Source organism: Sesamum indicum, linkage group LG8 (assembly GCF_026168435.1).
Source record: "Sesamum indicum cultivar Baizhima isolate 11 linkage group LG8, ASM2616843v1, whole genome shotgun sequence".
Taxonomy (NCBI): Eukaryota; Viridiplantae; Streptophyta; class Magnoliopsida; order Lamiales; family Pedaliaceae; genus Sesamum; species Sesamum indicum.
In genome coordinates this window covers 4,931,391-4,953,161 of record NC_142664.1, presented here as the reverse complement: position 1 = coordinate 4,953,161, position 21,771 = coordinate 4,931,391, and the positions used below count along the sequence as shown (strand labels likewise).

The 21,771-nt window shown below is 34.4% G+C and overlaps 1 protein-coding gene across 1 annotated transcript; it reads left to right on the top strand.

Moving 5' to 3' along the window:
* The first annotated feature begins 2,620 nt into the window (after positions 1-2,620).
* LOC105167792 (dihydrodipicolinate reductase-like protein CRR1, chloroplastic) lies at positions 2,621-5,873 on the top strand. Its single transcript, XM_011087606.3, has 10 exons — positions 2,621-2,659; positions 2,770-2,892; positions 3,217-3,291; positions 3,454-3,519; positions 3,592-3,687; positions 3,838-3,957; positions 5,046-5,138; positions 5,289-5,390; positions 5,471-5,557; positions 5,644-5,873. The coding sequence occupies exons 1-10, from the start codon at positions 2,621-2,623 to the stop codon at positions 5,674-5,676; spliced, it is 834 nt and encodes a 277-aa protein (XP_011085908.1). The 3' UTR covers positions 5,677-5,873.
* Positions 5,874-21,771: the final 15,898 nt, after the last annotated feature.

The window sequence follows — 21,771 nt, the reverse complement described above, 5'->3', positions numbered from 1 at the left end:
TTAAACTTCTTAAGGTGTGGGGTTGTCTAGCTAAAGTGGCATATCCTGAATTTAAAAAAAGAAATATAGGACCTAAGACCTTTTATTGTGTATTTATTGGGTATGCCCAAAATAGTGCTTCATATAGATTCATGTGTTTAAATGATAACTTTCTTTGTGAATCAAGAGATATTGAATTATTTGAACTACTATTTCCATTAAATTAGACTACTAGAACAGGCATAGTCTCTTCCAGCAACAAATCTGTTGTAACTTCCTATAATTCTATTGTGAATGCACCTAGAAGAAGTAAGAGACAAAAAATGGAATATGGTTTTGGACCAGACTTTCTAATTGCTTTCCTAACAGGAGACCAAGGAAGGTTAAGTGAAGACTTTGTTTCGATATTTCTAATTGAAGATGATCCTAAGACATATATGAAAGCAATAACCTCTATAGACTCTAGTTTTAGGAAAGAAGTCATTAGAAACGAATTAGATTCTGTCGTGTTAAATCATAATTGGGATTTAATGGATTTATCTATAAGAAGTAAGCCTATAATGCAAATGGGTTTTCAAGAAGAAAATGAAAACAAATGGGTCAATAGACAAATTTAAGATACGATCAGTGGTTGTGGCTTATACACAAAAGAAATGCATAGACTATTTTGACACATACTCACCTGTGACAAAGATTGCAACTATTAGAACTCTTGTTGCACTGTTAAGCTATTCTTAGCTTAATAATCCATCAAATGGATGTAAAAATAGTCTTTCTAAATGGTGACTTGGAAGAAGAAATATATACGGAACAACCAGAGGGGTTTTTGGTACCTGATCAAGAAAATAAAGTATATAAACTAAAAAAATCACTATATGAATTAAAACAAGCACCCAAATAATGGTATAAAAAGCTTGATCATAGTTTAAAAATTAATGGATACATGACAAATTTATCAGATACATGTATATACTCAAAATTATTTGGAATATAATGTGTTATTATATGTTTATATGTCGACGATATGCTGATTTTTGGAACCGACATAGAAATAGTTGAGAAAACCAAAAGATTCTTATTAATGCAGTTTGACATGAAAGATCTAGGAGAAGCTGATGTAATCCTAGGTGTTAAAATTAGAAAAACTGAAAATGGATTTTCTCTTTGTCAATCACACTACATAAAAAAAATCTTGAATAAATTCAGTGGTTAAAATGAGATACCAGTAAAAACACCTTATGACCCGAGGATAAGTCTGAAAAAGAATAAAGGTGATAGTGTGTCACAAGCTAAGTATGGAAAAATCATAGGGAACGTCATGTTTCTCATGAACTACACTAGATGTGACATAGCTTATGCCGTGAGCAGGCTAAGTCGTTGCACCCATAATCCCAATAATGAACCCTGGAATGCGCTACGACGCTTATTGAGATATCTAAAGGGTACAATAAATCTGAGTTTGCATTTTAATAAATTTTCTGCAGTATTAGAAGGATTTTGTGATGCGAATTGGATAACCGATAATGATGAAGTAAGTTCAACTAGTGGGTATGTGTTTACTTTCGGTAGGGGAGCTATATCGTATAAATTTGCAAAAAAAATTTGTATAGCTCGTTGTACTATGGAATCTGAATTTATAGCTCTTGAATTAGCAGGTCAAAAAGCAGAGTGGCTGAGAAACGTATTGGGAGATGTGCCTTTAAGGGGGCCAACTGTGCAAGTGTCCCTGCACTGTGATTCCGAAACTGCTATTGAAATCCCCATGAACTATGCTTACAATGGCAAAAGGAGTCATATTCGCATCAGACATGAAGCAGTAAAAGAACTCCTGAAAAATGGGATAATCTTCTTGGATTATGTGAGGTCCGAGAGGAACTTGGTAGATCCTCTTACGAAAGGGCTTAAGAAGAGAATTATCTTTGAGTCTTCAAGAGCAATGGGGCTAAAACTCCTTGATTGATGGAATATGGTAATGACCATATAAATCCTTAGCCCTGTGTTTGCGTGGTCTTAATAAGAACTTGATGGATAACCTTGACTTTGTTCAAGAGGATAAACTCATAGCTCAATTGCTGGGCACGCACGGTTATATACTTTTTTAGAAAATTATATTTAAATCCTTCATTCTTCACATTTTGGACTCTTAAGATGACCAAGTTATGGAGGTTGAGGAAAATCCTCCTCACTAGCCGATTTTTTTGCCTCTGCTGATGAAGAGTCTGTTATTTAACTTGGGTGAAGGGTTCGAATTTCTTAAACAACCGAGCCTGCTCCCCTATAAATAGCCTCAGTCCCTTACGCATTCTACGTACAAAAGAAATCTGAGCCCCTTCTGTGTTCTCTTACATTTTCTCTCTTCCTCTTCTAAGTGTTCTTCTATTCATTGTTCCAAGCTCTCTACCATGATTGTGTGTGTAAGAGAGTTATAGCTGTGTTTACCTTTGAGAGCGAACGGTTTATACTTTCTGCACCACAGTAGTACCAAAATTTTCCTTTCAAGACAGTGGTTTGTCCATGGCATAATCTTTAATTTTCCAACACTCTACTCATCTGAGGAAGCGTATCCAGAAGGGGCAGGTTTGTGGAAACTCACTAAAGCTGCAGGTGGAGGAGCATGAGCGCTGCATGGATTTTATGCACGATGAGCTCCATGCAGCAGCTCTCTCAGAACAATATTAAGGTAACATATATATATATACACACACATCAGACGTATGTCCCTATATTTATTTCTATTTTTGTTTTATTAAAAAACTAAGAATTTTGGTGTTCATTGGATGTGGGGAAGAGGTGATCATAAACGGTGCAGCTAAGGAAATTGGTAGGGCAGCTGTGGTTGCTGTGACAAAGGCAAGAGGGATGGAGGTGGCTGGTGCAATTGATTCTTATCTTGTTGGAGAAGACATAGGAAAGGTTCATTCTTTTTTTATGTGAGGGTAAAATTACAACGGGTTCTGATAAGTTTTTTTTACCCTCACATAAAAAAAGATTTTACCCTTATCTGAAATTTTACTATAATTATAAATATGTGAGAAGACATGTTCTTATCTGAAATTTTACTATAATTATAAATACCTATTTAAATTAACGATCGTCTGATAAGTACCTCCTATAATAGACAGTCATCAGAGATATTTGTAATTTTTCAAATAATACCAATCATGTTAATTTTACAATATTCATAAATTTAATTTTTTTTGTTTTAATTTTTTGGGTCGATACAACGATATTGCTTAGGTTTGTGACATGGAAGAGGCTTTGGAAATACCCATCATAAATGACCTAACCATGATTCTAGGGTCTATATCCCAGGTAATCATAATCCTACTTAAAGTTGCATTCTTTATTTAATTTTTATATATAAATTTCATACCGTTTTCGTTTGATTATATGCAAATAAGTATTGCATATCACGGTAGCTTTTTAAAATAAAAAGGAATATAATTAAAGTTTTTGTATGAAAATTTTTGGCAGTCAAAAGCAAGTGCAGTTGTGGTGGAGTTCACCGACCCTTCTACAGTTTATGACAATGTCAAACAGGTTTAGTCCAACATCATTTTTCTCTACATAATTTATTACACTAAGTTAAGGTTAAAGTTAATTAATAATCAGGCAACAGTATTTGGAATGAAGAGTGTAGTTTATGTGCCCCGTCTCAAAGTGGAGACAGTTTCTGCAATATCAGCATTTTGTGAAAAAGCGAGCATGGTGAGCACAGGGTGAGCTGCAATTTCACAACATCATCATCATCACAAATCATATTATTATTGCAATAATCTTTCATTAAGAAATAAATAATTGGATTAATTATTCTAACACGTATGTTTAATTTGTACATTATGATACTGGGTATTTTAGGGTTGTATAGTAGCTCCAACTCTGTCCATTGGATCCATTCTACTTCAACAGGCTGCAATTTCAGCCTCTTTTCATTACAACAATGTCGAGATTGTTGAATCAAGACCTGCTCCTGCTCTCGTAAGTTCTCCTCCATTCTCACTTAATTACCGTAATGGGAGTTCTTAGATCATTATAGAAATTACTCCGAAAAGTAAAATAAATTACAACGACATCCGTTGAAATTTAGTATATTTACGAGTACCCCTTGTTGTGTGAAAACTTATCAATGTCTTCTTAATTTTAACGACTTTCTAGCAATAGCAAAATTCGTTAGGTTTTCATCTATTTTATGGTGAACTGACAAAATGCCCTTGTGGATTAAAAATTATAATTTTATATATTTTTAATTATTTTTTTATGAACTAAGTGAATACTCTTTTTCATAATTTTTAAAATTTTTTCATCCACCCATTTCTTTGTTTTATATATTTTTATTTTTTATTTTTTAAAAATACAATAATGGCAAAGTTGACAATTTCATACCTATATCTAATATTACATAATTTCATCAAACATTAAGAGGGTATTTCTAACTTTTCAAACAATATGGAAATATTTGTAATTATGTCAAATCTCAAATGAGTTGTAATTTATCCTAAATATTAAAATTATCTATAGAAATAAAACCCTCAAAATCTTGTTCTTGTTATTATGGTAGAATCGATAATTATTTTATTACATTAATATTTTAGAAAATTGCGTGATACTTCAATATAATTAAATATTATGAAGCAAAACAATACCCTCACATAAAATAAGACAAACATCCACAAATAAAGTAGGACTCGAACCCATAATTCAAACATATTCATAAAACTCAATCTTAACCACTAAATTAAGGCATTATCGGTTCAAATCTTGTTCTTGTAAACTACTAATTTATAGAAAACTAATTAAGAAATGAGAGGGCTAAATTGGGCCAAAACGTTTAAGGCGCCAAGCTGAAAACTCAAAAGTTGAAAGAAATATCCAATTAAGTTTGAGAATTCTAGAGTCGACACACACCGGCAGTATTTTAGCCAGTCCTGCCGACAATGTATCGGACTCAATATTTTACTACAAATCAAAAAGAGAATAAATCTGTTTTTTGCATAATTCTATGCACAATGCAGTATCAGACCCATAACAAGGGTAATCTAAGCATTCAGTTTATGTTCATGGAACAGGATTTTCCATCGCAAGATGCAATACAAATAGCAAATAACATCACCAACCTCGGTCAAATGTACAACAGAGAAGATATTTTAGTAGACATTCCGGTAAGCTAAATGCAAACTTAGTCACTTTAATATTGCTCTATTCCAATTATACCGAGTGTATATTCAATTGGAAATGTACAAGAACTATTATATTCCTCTAAAACTAATGTGTCACTTTACCCTACAATGTTATCATTCTTGGCATGCCAGGCGAGGGGTCAAGTTGTCGGGGAAGATGGAGTGAGGGTGCACAGTATGGTTCTTCCTGGTCTGCCAGCCAGTACAACAGTCAATTTTTCCCGACCCAGCGAGGTATGCTTGTCTAGAACACTTCATTCTGTTTGACAAGAATCTGCAGGTTTATACTTAATATAATTTGATATTTTGGACAGGTTTACACCTTGAAACATGACATCACAGATGTTCAATCTCTCATGCCAGGACTACTTCTAGCCATCAGAAAAGTTGTGCGCCTCAAGGTAATGGAATTATAAAACTTTCATGATTCTATTTGTCTTAAAAGTTCGTCTTAAACTTAGATGAAGTTTTCTATTTCCCTTTGCAGAGTCTGGTATATGGTTTGGAGAAGTTCTTGTAGAATCTAAGCATCAATGAACTTCAGAGTGCATCAGAATTCTGACTTGTGTTTGAGGCGGGAAAAGCCAATTTTTTATCCTACGTCATGAGGGAAAAATATAGGTGGAGAGCTTGGAGTAGAGAAAATGTTTCTTGCAATAGTCTTTTGAGGAAAATGCAACAAGTTTTTTCCTTTAACAATGTTGTGCAACTATGAAAATCTAGAACAGAATGCTATGGCATGAAGTTAAATACTCGATTTAAGGCTTATCAAATAAAAATATTTTACAGATAAAAAGGTCTAAACATCTGATTCTTCAATGTTTGTTGGCTCGACTGGTAAGAACGATTGCTTTCAAATATTTTAGATTCCCAACAAACATTAATAATTCTTTGAGCAATCTTCCAGAAGGTGCTGAACAAATCTTCATCATGTCACAAGATATTACAGATAACAAGAAGGAAGATTTGGATTGGGGAACTTACGTTCTGCTACATAATACAAACTCAATATCCGTGGTGTGTTGCCACCTTATGCCCTTAACATATTTGAGATTTATTCAGTTAGATGAAATCACCAACAAAAGAATGATTCACATAATTTAAATGTGTGAGCACCTTCTTTATTAAGCATCCTAACCCTGTAAATATTGTAGCTCAACTCAGTTCAAGATGCATTGTGTGTGCTGGCTATTGGTATACAACCAAAGATTTATTAAAAGAAAACACTCCCGATTGGTACAGAGAGTAGATTTAAAAGATTGGATTCTCCTATATGAAAGATACCATGTATTTCAGGCTGAAAGTATAAGCTGGTTATTTACTGTTGTTCATTTATTTTGGTTGTGCTATTGATTCATTTTAACTTTAATTTAAATATCATGATCTTGATAGTTTTATGAACATCTGCCCCCTCAGCTTGTAGTTTACCTTTCTTTATGATATTTAATGCTAGCTGACCACAAATTGCATCAAGAAGATCATAATCATATAACTACCTTATCACTTAGAAACCATTCCTCTACAGCTTTTTCTTTGGGGATTAGTTTCAGATGATATTGCTTGTTATCGACTCTCTTTTTTAGGCACCTTTTCTTTTCATTGGTATAGTCGGAAAAGGGAGAAAATAATGTAAAACTTGCGAATTTTCATTTATTTTTCTTATAACTTCAACTTGATACGACCAATTCTTATGTTATATCAATCTAGAATTCTCGGTGATTAAGTGATTTTAGACTAGGGCAATATGGTTTGAAGATATTTTGACATATCTGATGTGTTATCTCTATGAAATGTATGAACAATTTAGATTCTACACTGAAGAAGATGGTTCCTGGGGCTTATGCAACCTATTACGAGAGCACCAAACCTAAGCTCCAATGAAACAAAGAAGAGCGAGGGTTTTCACCTGTTGGCTTCTAGCATCGATTACGCATATACTGATAAAGACAAGGCATGGATAGGCGCTATTGCAAACAAATTTAGCGTGGGGATGTGCTTTAATATTTACCGCTTCTAGATTATTATCAATCTCATTACGCTATTGTTCATGCTTTTATGGATCTTTTTCACCATTTAACTTCCATGAAAGATATATATATCACTTGGCTATGCATAACTAGCTGTATATATTCTTTAATAGTTAGATTTACCACCTGCAATTGCCATTTCTGAATGTTCCCTATGAACAGAGCGAGCGAGTGGATTGGCCCAGGAACGTGCAAGCGAAGGTGGTAGTTAAAATTCATAAAAAATGAATATAATAAGACCATGATTCCAAGGGGTGTTCCCTTGGAGTTCCCGGCGTTCGATGTAGTTAATAAAATAAAACAATAAAAACTAAATCGGAGCTTATGGTGAAATTAAAATCGAGAAAATCAAGAAACAAAAACAAGGATTACCTCTTGTTTGATTTCCTTCACACCTCCTTTTGTTGATTTGTTCACGTGAGATTCCAACGCAGAAGTCCTCTAAAGACACGTCCATTCCACACCGAAATATAGGAATTCCTTAATTTTCTTTACTAGAAGAGGATAAGGGAGAAAAGCCACACCAAGTGTGTAGAGAGAAGGGGGCAGCCGATAGGCAGTTCTAGGGTAGGAGTATTTTCTTTAGTGTTGTGTAATAATTAGTTATTCCAAATATATAATTAGTATATATACGTACCTTGTATGGATGTACTAGAATGTGTCTAGGTTTATTCCATTATCAATAAGGCAATATATTCTTTATTCCAAATAAAGAATTACCAACATAGCACTTTGCAAAACTGAGAATTGCTAGTTAACTCTTTCCTTTCCTAAAATTATCCAATGTGTTTAATTAGGGGGTGCTTGGCCGATTTATTGGAATAAAAATATAAGGTCCAACTAATTTTAATTACATCTAATTTAATTAAAATCCACCTAATTAAACCCATCATATATTTACTCAAATTAAATACATGAGTCCAGTAATTCTTTATTAATTAATAAGTGAAACTTATTAAATGATAATAGCAAACCCAATATAAATCAATTATATTAACTTCTCCTTGGGCTCCTCCATCCAATGGATCTCTCTCTCGTTTGTAAGTAATCCAATTACTTATGGAATTAATTTCTAATTAATTCCTCGTCCTTTCTCGGTGATTTGTATTTGACTTTTTAGGTTCACCTTTCAGCTAGACTTGGGTTAGTGTCAAACATTATTATTAATCAAATCTAATTTAATTAATAATTCTCGATTAACCATTGATCAAGAAAGCCCATCACTATGGGTGATCGTCTAACAACGGTCCATGATACTAAAGACTAGGCGAATATCCATGTGAACTTTTTAAGCTCTCAAGTCCATACGAGTGCGGTCCTTCCGTCCACCGTCTCCCGACTTTAGTCGAGGGCATGGAATTTAGTGTCAGCTCCCATCTTGGACTAGGCGTTTATTTTTAATACTTGAGATCGCGTTACGCCAAATTGCTTGACATAGGAACCTCTTTCCTTATGTCAAAGTATCTCCAAGTGCATAGGAGATACCTCTATCAAGTATTGACAGTGGACGAATCATCTTCTTCAAACTGACTGTCCTCGCGACATACTTTGACTGCACTGGACAACGCTTATGATGACCATGTATGAGACACGATCAACTTTTGCACAAATCCAAGATACAGTCATCGTACGAACGTGATTGTTGTGATTTCTCAAGTTTAAGGACTACTCTCGTACTATCAAAGTCAGGGATTCAAGTCATACCGACTAAACCTCCAAGGCTTCCATATTACGATCCCTACGAGTAAGTTCAGTCGATTCAACACTTAGCCAATTGACCCACTAAGATCGCATAGACATCCCACGTCCGTCGCCGATGAAACGCGGCACTTATCAAATAAATGTGACTCTTAATGCGAGTCTCCATAGGACAGTCGATGCCCATTCTCGAGGTCCTGGACTTGAAATATTTCGGACCCAACCCTTAGCAATTGATTCCATGACCGTCATCCAATGCGCAAGTCCAACTGTTGCACGGTTGTTAAAGTGGTACATGGGTTTTGTTGTGATGTCTAAAGGAAATGCAAACATATATGATGAGCACAATAAACAAAATGCCAATAGCGAATATTCATTTTATTCACTAAGTAATATTACATGGAATCAAGTTATGGTTAGAATGGATTATAACAATCTCTTACTTGACCTAAAGCCAATCACCCATCGACCTCAAACATATCTTATCTAGATGCTAAGTATGGGCAATTTGCGACATCAACTTAGTAAGTGGATCTGTTGTGCTTTTTGCTGAGCTGACTCGGCCCATTCTGATGTCACCTTTGCTCACCATCTCTCTAAGCAGATGATAGCATCTAAGAATGTGTTTAAAATGGTAATAAGATCTCGGAACCTTTACTTGTGCTATCGCCCTGTTGTTATCGCAAAAGACAACTACGGCCTTAGCAATGCTATGTACCACACCCAACTCTTGGATTAGTTTTCATCAAAACCACTTCCTTAGCTTCTTCTGAAGCTGCTACGAATTCAGCTTCCGTGGTGGGATCCACTATGCTATCCTAATCGGAACTTTCCCAGCAACCACACCACCATTTAGCTTGAATACAAAACCTGATTGACTAGGCATCATCATTGTCCGACTGGAAGCTAGCGTCACTATAGCCTTCCAGTATCAATTCTCCACCACCGTAAATCAAGAACATATCTTTAGTCCTCTTTAGGTACTTAAGTATGGTTTTGACTGAGCTTTAGTGCACCTTACCGGCGCATGCCTGATATCTGCTTGTTACGCTCAAAGCGTACGCAACATCGGGCCTGTTGCACCAGACAATATATTGAATGCTGCCTACGGTTGTAGCATAGGAGATGTCCAATGTCCTTTTAAGCTACTCATTGGTCTTGGGAGACTGTTTCATAGACATCTTAATCCCATGCCTCAATGGAAGGAATCTTCGTTTTGTGTTCTCCATCATGAATCTCTTCACTACTTTCTCAATACACGAGGATTGGATCAATCCTAACATCCTTCAGGATCTATCCCTATAGATCTTGATGCCAAGGATGTAAGAGGTCTCATCCATATCCTTCATGAAAAATTGTGTAGACAATCATGCTTTAATGTCACCCAACATCTTGACATCATTCCCAATGAGCAAGATATCGTCTAAATAAAGCACACGGTATGAAACCGTGTTCCCACTTATCTTCTTGCATACGTAAGGATCGAAGTTATTTTTTATGAAATCATAACCCCGTATAACTTCATCAAAACGTGTGTTCCAGCTTCAGGAAGCTTGTCTGAGGCCATAAATAGACCTTTGGAGATGATAAACCTTATGTTATTCTCCAATAGAAGTGAACCCTTCGACTGATCCAAGTAGATCTCTTCCTCAATGAAACTGTTGAGAAAAGCCGTTTTCATATCCATCTGCTATATCTTATAGTCATACCATGCTGCTATGGCAAGTAAAATCCAAATGGACTTAACCATGGCTACGGGTAAATAGTTTTCCTCAAAATCAATCCCATGTCGTTAAGTGTATCCTTTTGCCATAAGCCTAGCTTTGAAGGCTGTAGCCTCCCGTTCAGCTCCAAGCATACGTTTGTAGACCCATTTGCATCCAACAGGTTTGACAACTTTAGGTGGGTCTACGAGGGTCCAAACTCGATTTGAACCTATCGAGTCCATTTCGGGTCTCATGGCCTCAATCCACTTATCCGGATCAATGTCTAACATTGCTTCTCCGTATATCTTTGGATCATTTTGCAATTGACCAGTTAGTCACAAGAATCCATATCTATAAGGCGATCGTGATTTCCTAGTGGATCTACGGAGGACTGGAACACTACAATGGAAACTATAGGTTCAAATAATATTCCATCATTCTGTTGAGGTGCCTCACTTGTTTGCTCAAGTAGCACCTCATCGCGTCGGTTATCCATAGAAAAACCCTTTTCCAAGAATACTACGTTTCTCGAAATCAAAATTTTTTGCTCGGACGGATCATAGAAGTGGTATCCCACAGTTTTTTTTGAATATCCGACGAACTTGCACATGCTAGACCTTGAATTTAGTTTGTCTCCCACTAGTCTCTTGACATATGCGGGACTACCCCATACTCTCAAGTACTTGTAGGATGCAAGCTTGTCTTGCCAGATCTCATATGGCATTTGGGGCACCGTCTTAGATGGCGCCATATTAAACAATTTGGCCGCCGTCTCAAGAGCGTGACCTTAGAAAGAGGGGGACAATTCTGTAAAACTCATCATGGATCGAACTATGTCCAATAGGGTTCGATTCCCCTTCCAGCCACGCCATTAAGTTGTGGTATTCCAGGGGGAGTCCATTGAGAGAGAATTCCATTCTCTTCTAAGTAATCAATGAATTCACCACTCAAATACTCTCCACCTCGATCTGACCAAAGGTTTTTAAGTTTACCGCCAGTTTGATTCTTAACTTCAAGTCTGTACTTCTTGAACCTTCCAAAGGCCTCAAATTTATACCTTATTAGGTAAACATAACCATACCGTGAGTGATCATCGATGAAGGTTACGAAATACGAGTATCCTCCTCTAGTCCAACTATTTAATGGTCCACAGACATCCATATGGATCAAATCCAAAAGACCACTGGCAGGCGCATTTTGTCCAACAAAAGGCTTCTTGGTCATTTTTCCTTTCAAACAGGATTCATAAGCTGGTAGGTTTTCCAAATCGTCTACCTCTAGACTTTTTGAGCCTACCAACTTCTACATTCTATCCTTTGAGATATGGCCTAACCTTGCGTGTCATTACTGTAAGTTCTCATGATTATCTAATTTTTATTTATGTTGGATAGTCATAATTCAATTAGACCATTGGAGAATATAAAGACCATTGACTAATGTACCAAGCAGATGAGAGTTATTATCAATCATCAAATAAAAACTATTTTTATCGATCGCAAATTTATAACCATCACTCTCTCAAACAAGAATGGAATAATATTCTTAAATCATGTTCAATACATAATAACAGTCTTTTAATTCTATCCAAATATGATCACTAATAACTATGTTGATAGATCCAACGGCTTACGCAGTGTCGGTCTTCCCATCGCCTAGCCTTAGAATCATCTCGTCCTTGCTTAGTCTTCTGCTTCTTTCCAGCACCTACAAGTTATACAGTTGTGAGCTCCACAGCTGGTATCCGATACCCGAGAAGCAGAATTAGTTATAATATTCACTTCAATCACAAACATACCTATGTTGGAGATAAGCTGCGGGCACTCTCTCTTCTAATACCCCTTTTCTTGGCAATACATGCAGACATCAATTTCCTTTGACTGTTGAGAACCGCCAACCTTCCTTTTCCCTTTGCCCATTTCCACGGGAGCAGTGGGGCGCTCGGAGTGCTAGCAGTAGCTGCGACAGCTTTTCCCTTGCCCTTCTTCCTCTTCTAGCTTCCAACCCTCTTGTCTTTCACTTTGGAGGTTGAAGCCTCTCCTATCATTACCACTGGTATAGACTTGTAGGTCGTTGCCTGATATTGGTCCAGCATATTAGTTAACTCATGATTAGAATTATCAAGTCCATTCATATTGTAGTTAATAATAAATAGGCCGTAGGACATAGGAAGTGTCAAAGGATCACGTCAATGTACATATCATTGTCAAGTCCAGCTTTGAGGTCTTCGAGCTTCTCCACTAGGGATAGCATCTTAACCCTATGACTTTATACAGACGATCATTGAGCCATCTTGGTCCCGAAGAATACTTTTGAGGCAGGATATCTAATATCCTTGTTCCTGCATAAATTTCCTTTATGCGGAACATTATCGAGGAAACATCATCCAGCTTATCATAATGCTTTCGTATGTCATCGGACATCAAAGCAAATTTGATACAATAGACCTTGCGGTTGTCCTCAAGTAACTTCTCGAACGTGACACGCTCTTTGGGCGAGGACCCTTCCAGCAAAGCTGTCGGGAGTGGCTTGTCCAAGATATATCTTTGGTTCTCGAAATCTAGGACAATCCTCAGATTTCATTACCAGTTGTTATAATCCATGCCATTGAATTTGTTAGTGTCCATAATCATGGTTAAAGAGTTCTTAGACATTTTCTAGAAAATAAAAAATAAACAGAAATCTACAAATGATTTGTAATATTATGAATAAGCTTAAAAACTTGGTCTTTGGTCTTTAACTCTCCACTACTTATACGAAATCCCACCACTCTCAAGTGGGGTTTCGGGAATAATATATCTAGTGGGCTTGGGATCCACAAGCGAATTTGCCATATGTCGCTTTTACAATTCAAATGGCAAAAGCCTCATGGGAGGAGTATATAGTGGGGAGGAGAGCAAGCCTTATAATTTGAAGGCACAAAACGAGAGAGAGGAGAAAAAGAAACTACAAGGGCACACGGGCCTACCCAATAAAATTAAAAGATATACATGCGTCTAGGGCTCTGTGGTATCCAACCACATTCAACCATCACATAATATCAATTCATCATGCTAGACATGAGAATTAATATCCCAAGAAAGGACAACGTGAAATCCAATATAACAAAATCCAATTATATACAGAAAACAACAAGCTTAAAATTCACAATTTAAAAGGATGATAAAGTTCCGTGCATCCAATGCACACAAACAAACCAAATTAATTAAAGCAATTTCTAGAAAAAATTCAATTTTATCTAATATTAAATCAACAAAATTAATATCCTTAAGAAAATATGCAGAAATCAGAAAATCCAATTTTTCAGAAGAAACGACGAAAAAATGGTTTCCAGCCGTCGATCGTCAGCAGCATCCCAGTGGCCACACTTTATTTCCAGCGAGCGCATGTTGTGCACTGCTGCTCGGCAGTGCACAACTATAGTACCAAATTTTTTTTCTTTTTTTTATTTCTACACAATAAACTGAAAGCAAAAACAAGTATAGTTGTTCATTTATCTTGATTGTGCTATTGATTCATTTTAACTTTAATTTAAATATGATGATCTTGATAGTTTTATTAACATTAACCCCCTCAACTTGTAGTTTACCTTTGTTTATGATATTTAATGCTAGCTGACAACAAATTGCATAAGGAAGATCATAATCATATAACTACCTTATTAGTTAGAAACCGTTCCTCTATAGGTTTTTTTCTGGGGATTAGTTTCAGATGATATTGTTTGTTATCGAATCTCTTCCTTAGGTACCTTTTCTTTTCATTGGTAAAGTCAGAAAAAGGAGAAAATAATGTAAAACTTGTGAATTTTCATTTATTTTCCTTATATCTTCAACTCATACGCACATTTCTTCTGTTATATCAAGTCTAGAATTCTCGGTCATTAAGTGATTTTAGCCTAGGGCAATATGGTTTTAAGATATTTTGACATTTCTGATGTGTTACCTCTATGAAATGTATGAACAATTTAGATTCTAAACTGAAGGAGATGGTTCCTGAGAGAATGAGGTCTCTCCTTATGCCTCCTATTATAGGAGCACCAAACCTAAGTTTCAATCAAATAGAGAAGAGCAAGGGTTTTCTCCGTTGGCTTCTTGCATCAATTACGTATATACAGATAAAGATAAGGCATAGATAGGTGCTACTACAAACAAATTTAGCAGAAGGGATGTGCTTTAATATTTACCGCTTCTAGATTATTATTAATTTTATTAAGCTATTGTTTATGCTTTTAATATTTACCGCTTCTAGATTATTATCAATTTCATTAAGCTATTGTTTATGCTTTTATGGATCTTTTTCATCATTTAACTTGCATGATAGATATGTTAACTTGGCTATGCATAACTAGCTTCTTATATTCTTTAATAGTTAGATTTACCACCTGCAATTGCCATGTCTGAATGTTCCCTATTAAGGGAGCAACCGAGTGGATCGGCCCAAAAATTCGCAATCAGAACCGGTAATTAGAATTCACAAAAAACAAATATAATAACACCATGATTCCAAAGGGTGTACCCTTGTAGTTCCACGGCATTCGATGTAGTTAATAAAATAAACAATAAAAACTAAATTGAGGTTTATGATGAAATTAAAATCGAGGAGCGCAAGAAACGTAAATCAAGGATTACCTCTTGTTTGATTTCCTTCTCACCTCTTTTGTTGATTTGTTCACGTGAGACTCCAATATAAAAGTCCTCTAAAGATAAGTACACACCACACCGGAATATAAGGATCCCTTAATTCCCTTTCCTAGAAGAGAATAAGGGAGTAAACACACCAAATGTGTAGAGAGAAGGGGATGGCCGATTGGGAGTTCTAGGAGTATTTTTTTTGTGTGTGTTGTGTAATAATTATTTATTACAAATAACTAACTCGAATAAATATATACCTTGTATGGATGTACTAGAATGTGTTTAGGTTCATTCCATTATCCATAAGACAATATATTCTTTATTCCAAATAAAGAATGACTATTTCATTTCCTAGAATTATCAAATGTGTTTAATTAGGGGATGCTTGGCCCATTTTATTTGAATAACAATATAAGGCCGAACTAATTTTAGTTAAATTTAATTTAATTAAAATCCACCTAATTAAGCCCATCATATATTTAATCCAATTAAATACATGAGCATAATAAGTCTTTATTAATCAATAAGTGCAACTTGTGAATAATAAGGGCAAGCCCAATATAAAGCAATCCTATAATTTATCCTTGGGCTCCTCCATCCAATGGATCTCTCTCATTTGTAAGTAATCTAATTACTCATGGAACTAAGTCCCAATTAATTCCTCATCCCTTCTCAGTAATTTGTGTGTAACTCGTTAGGTTCACCTTTCATTAGACTCGGGCTAGCATCAAATATTATTATTAATTAAATCTAATTTAATTAACAATTCTCGATCAACCCTTGATCAAGGAAACCCAACGGAACTTCCTCTACTGGTGAAACTATCTTCAGGGGATACCTTTTATGTGTACTTATTAGCCACCCCCAAGTTGTCCGCTTCGTCCTCATTCACGAAGATAATGGGAAATAAATGCCAATTTACTACGTCAGCAAAGTACTCAATGGAGCAGAGAGACGATAAACCTTTATTGAAAAAATGGCCCTTGCGTTCGTCATCACTCGTAGAAGACTATGACCCTATTTTCTTTCGCGTCCCATTAGTGTAAAAACTAATTTGCTTCTGAAGCGAACACAGGGTAAGCCAGATACATCAGCACAACTGGTAAAATAGGCAGTAGAATTAAATGCGGGCATAGTCATCACTTCACCTCAATGGGAGGATTTAAAATTTGCCGTCAAGTTCGGATTTAAGGCCTCCAACAATGAAGCTGAATACGAAATGCTCGTAACAGGCCTCAAAATGGCATGAGAAATGGGAGCTAAACACTTGCTGGCTTATTCAGATTCGCAGCTAATAATGAAACAAGCAGAAGGCTCATATGAAGCTAAAGAAGAAAAATGATACAATACCTACAGTAGATAGCAGAGTTAAAGGCAGGATTCATAGAGTTTTCACCTTATTAAAATCCCAAGGGAGGAGAATGTCAAGGCCGACTGCCTCTCGAATTTTGCTAGTGCTTTACAAGATTATAGGACGAGGCATATTACCAAAGAATTCCTCCTCAAATCAAGATCCCCAATTTATATTCTAGCCATATCTTCCTCAAGAGATCAGCGGACACCATTATCCAGTGGTTCGAAGAGGGAATAATAGTTTGTAGGCAGCAAGCTCAAGGCTCGGGCTTCTCGTTTTCTTCTCCAAGATGGGATCCTCTACAAGAAGTCTTCCACACACCCTTTAATTTGGTGTTTATCGCAGCAAGAGGGGTATATACTCTTAAAGAAATATATAGTGGCTATTGTGGAGCGCATGTAGGGACATGGATCCTCACAACGATGCTCTCACCTTGTCCTTTCTGCACAATGGGGAATGGATATTATGGGACCTTTCCCCTTAGCTCTTGGTTAAAGAAAATTTCTTTTAGTAGTTGTCGACTACTTCACCAAGTGGGTAGAAGCCGAACCACTGGCTCGTATCACGGAAACATAAGTGATGAAATTTATATGGAAGACTATCATATGCCATTTTGGGCTCCTTCGAGAAATAATCTTAGATAATGGCCAACAGTTTCAAGATCATAAAATACAAGATTGGTGCAAAGGTTTGCATATCAAGCAAAGATTTACATCGGTGGCACACTCCAGTCTAATGGACAAGTGGAGGTCACTAACCGAATCCTAATGCAAGGAATGAAATGGAAACTTGAACGAGCTGGTGGAAACTGGACGGGGGAACTAACCAGCGTCTTATTGGCATACCGCACAACCCCTCAAGGGTTTACGGGAGAAAGCCCCTTAACATTGGTTTATGGGACTGAGGCTATCATCCCAGTGGAATTGGGAGTACCCTCCAACAAAATTTTACACTTCTCTTAAGAAAACAATACAGAGTTACTAAAAGAAAATATGGATTTATTGAAGAATTAAGAGAGAAAGCTTTCACTCACATCAACAGTTACAAAAACATTATGATGGATGCCCACAACAGAAGAGTGAAATACAAAGCTTTCAAGTCGAAGATTTAGTGCTACGAAGGATGGATACCTTAAAGCCAGTCGGGAAGCTAGATCCCACTGGGGAAGGTCCCTCATAGGGGCATCATTCTGGTTATCATTTTGAGACCAAAAAGCCGGCTTGGCGAAATCGAAAACCATCATCTCCATCCATCCATCCGGACCGCATCACCTTATGAGAAAGGGGAGTTTGCTTCTCCTGCAAAGGAGCCGTGGTGGCTGCCTTAGATACTCCTTTAATCTCTCATCGTCATGAGAAATCCAATTATAATAGTCCGGCATAAAACTTTTTATATACAAGTTCAAAATTTACCTCATTCGGGATTTTGAAAACTTTGTTTATGTACTTTCGACAAGGACACTTAATTTTCTCAATGTCCATATATGCATTTTGAGAATTGACCCATTCAATAAATATAACAATACTATCCTCAAACTCCAAAGTAAGATCCGCCCTATTCGCCATGTTCTTCTCATACATCGACCTTCTCAACTGTCCTAATAGGATAAATCCTACAAAAACACACACACATATATATTATTATAATATTAAAATTAATTGACAAAATTACAACAAATATAATCAATTGAGAAATAAAGGGTTAAAGTTGTTACCTGATAAAAACTTCAAATATCAACCAAAATTCGAGAAAGATTGACGAACATAAGTATAAAAATATTAGTGGGATAGTGAGAGATCAAGAAAATTTGAAAGAGGTTGAGGAAATAGAGAGAAAATAAAAAGAATGAAAGAAGATAGTGAGATTAAATGGAAAGAGAGGAACATATATATATAGAAAATATTAGAACCGGTACAAGAACACATATTTAGTCGTTAAAATGTAGCCATTACTTTACAACCTACAACGGTAATAGGACCTTTCTTAGGAACATTTCTTTTGTCTGTTGAGTAGCCGGTTGTACTTTCTTTGCAACGATTTTAGTAATACAATCTTAATGAAATAACAAAAATGGTTCCAACTTGTACCGATTTTAGCTATGGTCATTGTAACACATTCCATCTTAAGTAAAAGTCATACTTAGGAACGGGTTTTTGCATAATTGATTACCTACATATTCAAAATCATTCTAAATTATACCTTATTTTGAAATACATTTACTAACTGTCATCTTTTGGACATCAATTGTCTCACATATAAGAACGATCAACACAAGACATTCTTAATTTTAATAATGTGTTCCAAACAATTTTCAATCATTTACCATAACTATTTTCACATGGTCTTTGAGGCGAACCTTATAGCTGTTATTTTGGAACATGTTTTTGGGATGGTTTTGCCGTGCCAAAACAATAACCCATTAAAAATGAAGATCATAACGTCATATACCAAATCCCGTTCCTCATGAGTGCCAATACCTGACCCAATATGGAACAGGTTTTGGAAGGATCAAAAGATTCATGCCAAATCCCCCTTTTTTATAGTGTAAGTACCTTCGTTAATTAAAATTTTTTGAATTTGTTGATATTAATAAAAAATTTGAATGAAAATTTATATTTACCCTCAATTGACTTATTTATGACTTATTGTTGGTTAGTAAAAAAAAAAATCTGACTAAACTTCCTTATAAAGGTGGAGATATACCTCATCACATGCATTGACGTGCGAAAATGTCTAAGGGTAATTTGGTTATAAATAGATTTATTTGACCTACAATAAATCAAGAACAAGTCAATTAAGAGTAAATAAAGATTTTTATCTAATTTTTTTATTTTATTAATAATATAAATTTGGTGAAATTTGACTAAATTTATTTGTTAGACAATAGCAAATCTCGGGAATACTAAATGTAATTTTTTAAATCACTAAAAGTTTACGTGTGATTATTCAAATCTCAAAAAATAGGAGTGTAATTTTTTCTATTTATATTTATTTCACATGTAGATTATATCAATAATTTCTTATTCAAATACATTTAGAATTAATTTTTCTATTAGTTTTCATTGAGTTATTCATTTAATTAAATAATTTTAAAAAGAAAAATTGTACACGCGGATTCACTGTTTCTTTTATTAAAATCATCAAAATTATATTTATTAGTATTTTTTCTCAATGAATTGCTCTAATACATCATTACATGAAAAAAAAATCAATCATTAGTACAGTGATAAAAGTTTTAGCTTTGAGAATCTCATCCTTATTACTGACGTATTGTTGACTTATTACTGACGTATTGTTGCTCAAACAAATCTCTTATGTACAAACTACCCTTAGACATATCCATACATGATAATGCATGTGAGGAGTTATATCTTCACCCTTATAAAGATAATTTGATAAAAAAAAAAAATTATTTGATCTGCAATAAATGAGTTATAAGTCAATTAGAGGTAAATATGTGTGTATTTCTTCAATTTTTTTTTCTTAATATTAATAAATTTTGTGAATTTTGACTAATGAATAGAACTATTTGCTTGAAAGAATAATTTTTCAAATTGCAAAAAGTTTATTTATAATTATACCAAATTTTAAAAAAGGACTGTATAATTAAACCTAACTTTATTTAAAAATTAAAAATCATTATGAAATTGTTGTCCAACTTTTTCTACTAACTGCCCACTTTTTTTCTCAAAGTGATTGAGTGATTATTATCCTTGGTCACTATTATTATTAATAATTTGTAATTATATTTTTTTGTTAAAACTTATTTCTCTTATTTATTGAAAAAAGAAAAATTCTACCCCTGATAATAGCATAAGAGCCACCAAAAATTTCATGCACCTCAAATAAATCCCTTGAGATTTGGCAAACTTTTTTTTTTCTAATTCAAAGCTATTTATTATGTTAGAAAGTTAAAACATTTAATTATCTCAAATATTTATCACAAAGATTGTTTTGATAGCTTTTTTATAATTACTATGAATATAACTATAATAGTTATATATTAAAAAATTATATATAAAAGATATATGTACGTCGAAAAAAGCAATATAGTAAATCCCTAGTCGACAACGTGCAAACTCAAGTAAACTTTTCATTACGACGATTTTACTCCAATAAAATAAATTACACGGTTAGTGAAATGCATTGATTACTGTCAAAACATCTAGGGTTAATGATATTTAGACTCTTTTTTTAAAAAAAACAAAACTTTCAAAGTACGAAATTACACTTTTTTGCAAAAATATTTTAAAATTACACTTGAGATCCCTCCGAGAATTTTTCATTTATAATTGTGCATCTTCCACTAAATTTGGACCGAAAATGCCCCCATCAATAAAAAAATATTTATGTAAAACTTTTATTTTGACCTCTCATTCATCATTATCCTTTTATATTTATATACTTGTCGGTTAAATATAATAGGCATATAATTAAAAAGAGTATAATTATAAAAAAATTATTATTCCTGAATTATGAAAATTAGATAAAAGAAACTGTGAATGGATGGAAAAATTAATCATTTCATTATTTTTTTTTTCTTGCTTCATACAAATGAGGTGGGGGTTAACCCTACAAAAACATGATTAGCTTTTTTGGAGAAATGTATAATTTTATATTTTTAAAGAGATATATTATATCAAACCCTAACATTTATTATGTCAATAGTCAAATCAAATAATATCCCAAATAAAAAATAAAAAAATTCCAAAGTTACCCATAAAAAGCAATAAGAAAAAAGAAGAGTAACTTGTAAACATCAATGCAGAAAGGTAAAATTCATTTTAGTCTCCCACGTTTTATTGCAATATTAAAATAGTTTCTATCTTTTCAATTAACTTCAAATTAATCTCTCTAGCAGTTAATTTTCCTATATTATCCCTATCAAACCTATTTTTTAAACAAAAAATTATTTTAGTGCGTCACTTTCTATTGTTTTATTGCAAGTTGGTCCCTCATACATTAGCTTAGAAAATAATAATTATTTTAATTAAAAGAAATTATCATTAAATGTTTATTTAGATGTTTGTGTATATTCAAATTTTAACATACATTTTAGATAATACTTATTGTTTTAGAAATATTAAAAAGTAGAAGAAAGTTATGAGAAATTATTGAAAAAAAGAGTGGGAGAAGAAAAAGAGAAATAGAAATTCAGAAGAATAAAGCACAAATTAATAAAATAATTTTTAAAATAAAAAA

Excerpts from the sequence above, each read along its gene's own strand:
- LOC105167792 (XM_011087606.3), top strand. The coding sequence starts at position 2,621 with ATGAGCTCCATGCAGCAGCTCTCTCAGAACAATATTAAG. Across the intron at positions 3,688-3,837 it reads TTTGTGAAAAAGCGAGCATG|GGTTGTATAGTAGCTCCAAC; the intron begins GTGAGCACAGGG and ends TGGGTATTTTAG. Across the intron at positions 3,958-5,045 it reads CAAGACCTGCTCCTGCTCTC|GATTTTCCATCGCAAGATGC; the intron begins GTAAGTTCTCCT and ends TTCATGGAACAG.